The sequence below is a fragment of the Arachis ipaensis genome, chromosome B10, assembly GCF_059453495.1.
Source record: "Arachis ipaensis isolate K30076 ecotype BB chromosome B10, ASM5945349v1, whole genome shotgun sequence".
Lineage (NCBI taxonomy): Eukaryota > Viridiplantae > Streptophyta > Magnoliopsida > Fabales > Fabaceae > Arachis > Arachis ipaensis.
Window position 1 is genome coordinate 14,052,047 of NC_142435.1, and position 8,336 is coordinate 14,060,382.

General features: G+C 34.5%; 2 protein-coding genes across 2 annotated transcripts; both read right to left on the bottom strand.

Annotated features, from left to right (window-relative positions):
• Nucleotides 1-269: 269 nt before the first annotated feature.
• On the bottom strand, nt 270-3,673 carry EMB1688 (Minichromosome maintenance (MCM2/3/5) family protein). Its single transcript, XM_088506266.1, has 5 exons — nt 2,661-3,673; nt 1,888-2,109; nt 1,589-1,783; nt 1,304-1,497; nt 270-690 (listed from the first exon to the last, which is right to left on the bottom strand). The coding sequence occupies exons 1-5, from the start codon at nt 3,360-3,362 to the stop codon at nt 495-497; spliced, it is 1,509 nt and encodes a 502-aa protein (XP_088362392.1). The 5' UTR covers nt 3,363-3,673; the 3' UTR covers nt 270-494.
• A 3,113-nt stretch (nt 3,674-6,786) lies between these two features.
• LOC107620162 (uncharacterized) lies at nt 6,787-7,650 on the bottom strand. Its single transcript, XM_016322370.1, has one exon. The coding sequence runs from the start codon at nt 7,648-7,650 to the stop codon at nt 6,787-6,789; it is 864 nt and encodes a 287-aa protein (XP_016177856.1).
• Between the last annotated feature and the right edge of the window lie 686 nt (nt 7,651-8,336).

Here is an 8,336-nt window from a genome sequence, read left to right on the forward strand (position 1 = left end):
TTGCTATTACCATTCTAAGCATTGGTACATGAAAAATGTAAAAGAAACTAACCCTTTTTAATAATATCAACTAATACTTTATTTTTATATTTTTAAAATTTAAAATTTAATATAAAAATACTTTTATGAGCCAAATGTTAACCAAGATAATGAATTTTATGAGCCAAATGTTTATGAGTTCTGATTTTGTTAAAAATTAAACCAAAAATAGCAAAAGAGACTCTTGGAGCATATAATGAAATGGTCCAAGCTAACATAGGCAACCAGCATAGATCAAGGCTTCACTTTTCACTTGGTCAGAATTTCAGAAAGATATGTCCGTTACCATTGTTGACATAATACAACAGACTCTGTACATACTTGAACCTACGTCAAAGAAGGTCAACAAAAACATCAAAAAATGCCTTTGGTAATGGGAACCGGAAATACGAGGACGCTGTTACTTAAGCGCAAGTCGAAACTATTTACAATGTGTGCTGGTGATTGACTAATTTCTAAGAGTTTTCATTCTTCATAGCCCTTAAAATGGGATCATTCTCCTCATCAACTGAACTGTCGTCGTCGTTGTCGTCCAGTTCATCTAATTCATCTAAAATCGACTGGTTAATCCTCTTCCGAGACAGTCTCCTATGCTTCTTTGGTTCCAACCGTGGTTCTGCCTGCTGAACACCCATATCTCCCATTTTGAACCTGAAAAGTGAAAAAGCATAAAAATATAAATAAATAAATAAATAAAACTAAAATAAGATACCATAAAACTGTGCCACATAATAATCTCACTTAGATAGCATTAATGTGTCTGATACTAGAAATCTCCATACAAGAGTTAGACAGGCACTGAATTGCAAGCAGAAGTTTCATCATGAATTTACTTAACTATTCCAGTAAGAAGTATTTTGCACTGCTATATACCCCAGGAAGGATAATTTTTCTCCCCTGCTGCTACTTTTCAGTTTCCATTTTCCACCATGATGTTTACAAGTACAAGCAAAGAAAATGAAAAACAAAGTCACTAGATGGACAAGATTCTATGGGAATTTCTTTGGTGAGGAGTGAATTGGGTGAAAATTGAATATCGTAACTAAATTTTGAAGAGGAGTGTGCATTGCACGTGATGTCTTTATTTTTTTTTTATTTTTTCTCTGTTGTAAAAAAAAAAATCTTCACTATTCATTAAAAAACACTCTAGCATGCTCCTACTTTCATGTCATAATATATGGAAACTAATGTATATTAGATTATAATTTTAAAAGGAATTCCCAGTATCGTGTATAATTCATAATTTTCAACTTGCTTTTCATACCTTACATCACCTTCTCTTTTAGTTCCAAATGTCCTTAGCTGGAACTCCTCTCTGATTCTGATCTCATCAAGCAGTTGAAAATAGTATGAATATCTTTCCCAATCGCCCTTCACAATGCACCCAGGTTCACCCAGATGTAGACAATTATTAAATGAGCATTTTGCAGGCTCATTGGCACTAACCATTTTCCTGATCTGTATAGGGAAAAACAAATATAAGACCAGATAAACAGGTAAAATTCTATCAACATTGAATTTAGCAGATCATAACATAAGCAGTACGAACTTCAGGAAAAGTCTGTGCAAGAGACTGCTTTGTCACTTTCAATAAACTAGGCTGGTTAAATCCAGGTGTGTCGGCAAGATAACCCCCTCCAGACAATGGAAGCAAAGAGACATGGCGAGTAGTATGCTTCCCTCTGCCACTTCTTGTTGAAACCTCCCCAACTCTCTGTTCTTCAAACCACTTGCTACCTAAAATCTAGAAATAATGCAGGTGCACAAATCATACAAAGTATTAAAATCTCACACACATAGTAGCAGACATCAAAAGACAAAGACAAGGACATGAGAAAGAAAACCCACGGGTTCGAACCAATTCTCCCCTTCTTCAGCATCACAAACACGGGGATTGCTTCTGAGTGCATTGATCAAACTAGACTTCCCAACTCCACTAGGACCTACGATCACGGTTGTTTGGTCTCTCAATTTGAATGCAAGTAGATCAAGTCCATGTCCGGACTCCACGCTGCAGAAAATAGGCTCGTAGCCCCAGCTGCGCAACCTAGCCTTCCACGAACTTACAGCCTAGAAAACACGCAAAGCAATTATTAACTAGGCAGCACAAGACAATCACAGCCAAAACGAAAACCCAACACAATAACTAAAAGTGTCAGTGATGCTTTCTAGCAACAAGTTGAGAAACTCTGATCAACATCCAGACAATTCCAACCTTTAAACAGTCTTTATCAAAATATACAATAGAAGGTTATAACCATTCGACGAAACATAAAGAGTCCAGTTTCAGTTAATAAATAAGTCTCCCCTCCCTCTCCTTTTCTTCATCAAACAACCAAACAACAATGCAGCATGCAACTCCTTGTGACTCCATTCCATTCTATGCCTTCTCCATTCATTTCTTTATAAGTAATTCCTCCTCTACAGTCTGATTAAACTCCATGTTCACCCTCAAAAAACTCTCAAAATATAGCCTAAGATCACATATCAATAAAATTCCAAGGGCATAGTCATTTCTTTTCTTTTCTTTACAATTAGTTTAGTTCTAGAAACAATCTAACAGCCATATCACAATATCACAAACCAAACAGGAAAACAAAATCAGAAGAAAAACCACGAACCTCTCCATCCACAAGCTCAATCTTATTGAGCGCAAGGGTGAGAGGAATACCAGTGGACTCGGCCTCAACAAGGAACCTTGTGAGCATAAACGGCTCAACCTTGGGTTGGTCAAGCGAAAAAAGCACAAGCAGGTGATCAACATTGGCGACGGGAGGGTCAAGAATCTCGTTATCCCTCTGGAACACATTCTCGATCATGCCCCTTCGATCAACCCAGTCAATGGAACCTACTAGAACCTTGTCACCAACCATCACTCTCCGCTTTATCTTCTTCAGGAGCTCCCTCACCACGCACAGTAGCTCCAAGCCAGCCGAAGAAGAAGAAGAGGCTTCTGGAAGTTTCATTCTGGAAGGTTCTTGTTCTTGGACGATGACGCGCATGAAGTTGGCCTGGGAGGCGGCGACGATACCGACGGCTTGAGAGTCGGACAAGGGCGGCGAATCCTCGAGGGAGAGGACGGGAGCCAAGGAGGAGGAGAACTTTTTGAAGGTTTGCTTTGCTTTCAGGAGGTTCTTGCTTGGGGGTTGCTGTTGCCGTTGCTGGTTAGGGTTTCGGTGGTGTCTGGCGGTGGCCGCCGCCGCGCCGAACGGGAGGCACCGGAAGCAACGGTGGAGGATGGTGTTGAGAGTTGGGAGTGGTGAGGCGGGAGACACCACGGTGCGGTGGTGGTGGCGGAGGATCGAGAACGATGCGAGCGACATCAGGGAAGCTGGTGAGTGTGGCGTTTTGGAAATGGTCGGTATAGAAAAGAAAGAGAGAATCACTTTTTCTTGGTTTTTTTTCGAAGTTGGGTTATTACTTGTTTCCAGCAGGTTCTTTGTTTCTCTGTTATTAGCTTATTATTATCCATTTTCCATTTTGAGGCTTAACTGAAACGGGTTGAAGGGTAGTGATGCAGCGACGGAGTGTGGTTGCATTTATCCAAACGGCATTTTTATTTAGCGGTCGTCTATCGGATTGATGATCATGGAATAGTATTGTTACTAAACGACACGTTTTGACACACCAAAACTAGTGTCCCCGTTCTCATAATGGGACCCGCAGTCAGTAGGTGGCAAAGCGGGCCGGCCCACCCCAACCGTCCTACCCCATAAACGAGGTGGGCCGGTCCACTCCTCCAATTAAGATGGATTCAAAATGCTAGCCCATCTCGCTTTATGGCGGATTAACGGATTGGCGAGCTAGCTGCCTAACCTAACCCGTTTGACTCTTTTTTTTTTTTAAATAAAATTCATTAAAATTAACTAAAAATAATAATTAAAAATCAAATACAAATAAAAAATAGTCAAATTATAATATAATTTTTTTAATTATTTTTTTATTTTTAACTTCAATAAAATTGTTCAAAATAATATTTGTCAATAGAATCATCTTTATTTTAAAAAATAAGTCACATAATTTAAACAAATATATGAAATTGTAAAATAAAATAAATAAAGTTAATAACTAAAAGAAGAATAAAAATAAAAACAAAAAAAGTGTTTGAAAATTCTATAATTATTAATTTTATAATAGTAATCACTCTTTTATTTAATAAAAAAAGAAAAATAAAAATCTTCGACCCGACCTGCCCCGCCAAAACCCGCTAATTTGGCAGTGCGGGTTTGGCGAATTTTTTTAATTTGGCAGGCTCCAAATCCTAGCCCGACCCGCCTTTTTAGTGGGTTTAGTGGCCGGCCCGACGAGTTCAACCCGTTTTGCCACCCCTAACAATAAACCAAACTATAATTATCAGAATCGAACCGGTAATCAATTCGATCATATGATCAGATTATCAGGTTATTAGTTCAATTGGTAAATTATTGATTCATTGATTAATCCGGTCATAATTAAAAAAATATAAAATTATATAAATAAAATTAAAATAATATCTTAAAACTTAAAATATAAATCTTTACAAATATTAATAATTTAATATCAATTTTTAAACATAACTAATAATCTAAAAAAAATAATAAACTAGTCTCTAGTATAAAATACGTTCTCAATTTAAATCAACAAGAACAAGTGAAAGATAACACAATCAGTAAATCAAGTCTAAGGGTTGAGCTCAAAGTCGGCATCAATATCTTCATAGGGCAAATTTGGAGTTTGATCAATATTTTTCTCATTTTAATTTGCAATCATATCTTCCATAGCATTGTTACTCGGTCCATCATTATCTTGGTCATCTTCCAAATTTTAATTGATCTACATTTATGTATTTTTCACAAATCAATATCAAGAATAATTCGTAATAGCAACTGGTAATTAAAATATTCAAGCAATTGAAAATTTTACCAAGGTTATCCAAAGTTGGTTGAATGGACATATTTGCCAAATCATTTCGTAGAGCATCAACTTCTTTAGGAGTTAAAAACAGCAGTGAATCTTCAAATATCCAATTCGAATGGTCATCAAATGCATCAAGACAAATTGGATCATAGTTTTGCTTTCTCATTTGATTCCTATGTTATCAAGTTATGTAATTACTAAACTAAAGATTAAATTTTACTGAACAATACTTTTTAAAATTAGATAAATAATTATAGAAGATACCTTTGTTGTAACCTCAAGTTATAATGAACGAAACAAGATTATTAAGCTTTTGATGTTTTAACCGATTCCTCTTCTTTGTGTGGATGTATTCATAAATACTCCAATTTTACTCACAACCCGAAAAACTACAAGTTTGATTTAGAGCCCGTTTGAAAAGTAGCAGAAGCTACTTTTGTTGACTTTTGGATTATGAAAAGTCAGAATCTGTATGTTTGGCACCATTTTAGAAAAAGCTTTTAACTTCCCAAAAAGTTAATTTACAGCTTTTTGAAGAAGTAGAAATATATGACTTCTCTACTTCTCGATAAGTCATTCTACCACTTTCTTAAAAAAAATTAATTTCAAAACAAAAAAATCTACTTTCCTTTTTGACTCTGTGAAAAAGACTGAACCTTCACCACCATTTTTGCAAGGTCTGCTAGAAGCACTGGCCTTCCACCATCATTCTCACGCAATGTTCCAAACCTCACAATTTTCACGTAATGATTCATGTGATGGAAGTATTGATCCTCCACCACTATTTTTATTTTTAGACAATATTGCATTTGAACAACCTACTGCATATATTCTTTCTAAGTATTTTTTTATCATTTTATTACTTTATTTTTTATTATTAAATTTGTATTTAACTGTGGTATGAAATTTCAGTTTTAATTTTATTTTTTTCACATGTGATTTTATAACTTGATATTATTTTCATAGTTAATTATAGCAAGTTCTTGACCTCAATAAAGGAGAAAGGAGTAAAAAAAAATAAAAAAACAGCAACAAAATATACATTGACACATATTTTATATTTTCACCTACCATATCATATATAATATTAGTGATTAGGTTATGTAAAATCAACATTCAATATTGGAAAGTATTTGTTATCATCGTTATTTTAATATTCATTCTCTTCTGTAAAAAAAATTTATTTTTTGAGTTATTTATCCAAACACTACAACTTTAAAATAAGTACTTTTATAACTAAAAATTCAAACACAAAATAACTTATTTATAAGCTGAAATTAATAAAAGTCCTTATGCTTTAAGCTCTTTTTCCAAAAGAACTTATTTAAGTTATTTATCCAAACTGGGCCTTAAAAATTAAAACACGAATGGCTAACTTTTGTAAATTTGGTGCTCCAATTTTATAAGATTCCTACCATTGGTCTTAAAATTAAAAGAGGCAATGCATTACTATTAGCTTTTTTAATTAAATAAACTAATAAAAAAAGATAAAAATCAAATAAAATATTTACCTGGCATCACTGTGCTTCGTTCACGTAGTGCAGATTGTCTTCCAAAATCATCTTCAATATTTTTATATATTCTCATCTCACTTGTCAACTTAGAATTCAATTTTGGATCACCTTATACATATTTCTCAATTACATCTAGTAGGCCAGAAGTAGTTTACTTATGTTTTTTAAATTTATCAGCATTGAATCGAAAAGCAGGATTTAACCAATAGCCAGCAGCATAAAGAATTTTGCGAAGTTGTGAATCCTAATGAGTATCCAACATTTTCAAGTAAGGCTCCACAATCTTCTTTCTTCGTTGAAACCTCTTCACCATCTCTTCTCTAGCCTTATAAAAAGTTTAATAAAGAAAATCCATTGTAGTTTTATCTTCATTATCCACAATACGGAACACACAAACAAGTGGCTCAGTAAGCTTGATAATATCTATACATAAATTCCAAAATTTAGAGTCTAAAACTTGATCCACAAATATTTTAGTTTTAGCTTCTTTGGAGTAGGCTAAGATTGTCCATTCTTTAGAAGTTACCATAGCTCTTAATGCATCTTTTTGAGCCAGAATACTCTCTAAAGCTATGAAATTGGTAGCAAAGCGAGTTGGAGCTGGATGAAGTATTTTTTGCCCACCAGTAAACTTCCTCATCAGATACAATGGATGACAATGATTATATATGTATTTAGTAATTTTTGAAGCATGTGAAACTGTCTCACTTACTTCATTCAACTTTTCAATATCTTGCAACATCAAATTAATACAATGCGCAACACAAGGAGACCAATACAACTTAGGAAATTCAGTTTCTAACAACCTTTTAGCAGCAACATAATTTGCAGCATTGTCTGTCACTATATGAACATCCTTAAAAAGCTTAAACAATAAATCATCAGTCTTGGAGGCATGAGAAGCATCAACAAACTTTAGGAAGATAGTTTCTTTAGGACAATAAACTAAGAAGTTAATTAAAGTGCGCCTACAACAATCAGTCCATCCATCAGCCATGATAGTACATCTAGTTTGCTTCCAAATTTCACGATACCGTTCAATAATCTTTTTTACATCCTCCACCAACTTACTCAACAGATATCCACAAACTCTATCAAAGTTTGGACCTTTATACCCTGCACCTATGTTTGCAATAGCATCAATCATTGGTTGGTAGTATGCTGAATTAACTGCATTAAATGGCACAGAAGCATCAACCATCCATCTTGCAATGGCAATGTCACATTTTTTTTTTTTCACAATTTCTTTACTTTGCAATACACTTTTTAAAGTTGGTTGGAGCAATGTAACTCCCTAATTACCCTAAGCCTTACTTCATGCCGTAAAGCAAAGGTTAATTAAAGGTTACGACAATTCTAAGACTTATACATATTATATATAGAAAGGAATAATAATTCTAGAAGTCCGATGAAGGAATAGGCCCAAAAATAGAGTTACAAAAGCACAAAATATTCTCACAAAGCTACAAACTTAAGGTACAAGATAAAAATATAAGATAACAAAATATGAGTACATATAAGAGGATATAATAGTAATAAGAAATCAGCCTCAGCCCGCGAAGTTTAGGCCGACTAGTGTTATACAGACATACTGAATTTTGAAAGTTAAAACAGCATATACAGATTGTCTCTCAAAAAGTAAGCCTCTAAGGCAAATAAAATACAAAAGTGAGAGTACTAATAAAAATAGTCAAAGGACTCCAAAACATGATAAAGGTCCTCCATTCTGTCACCATCAAGCAACTCACCGAGGTGGATTGTGACCTGCATCTGAAAAAGCAACAACAAAGTATGGAATGAGAACCTGAGGTTTTCAGTATGGTAACAGTACCCAATAATGTAAGATATAAGACCTCAAGATGCCAGAGGCAATCCTAGAGCTTCATA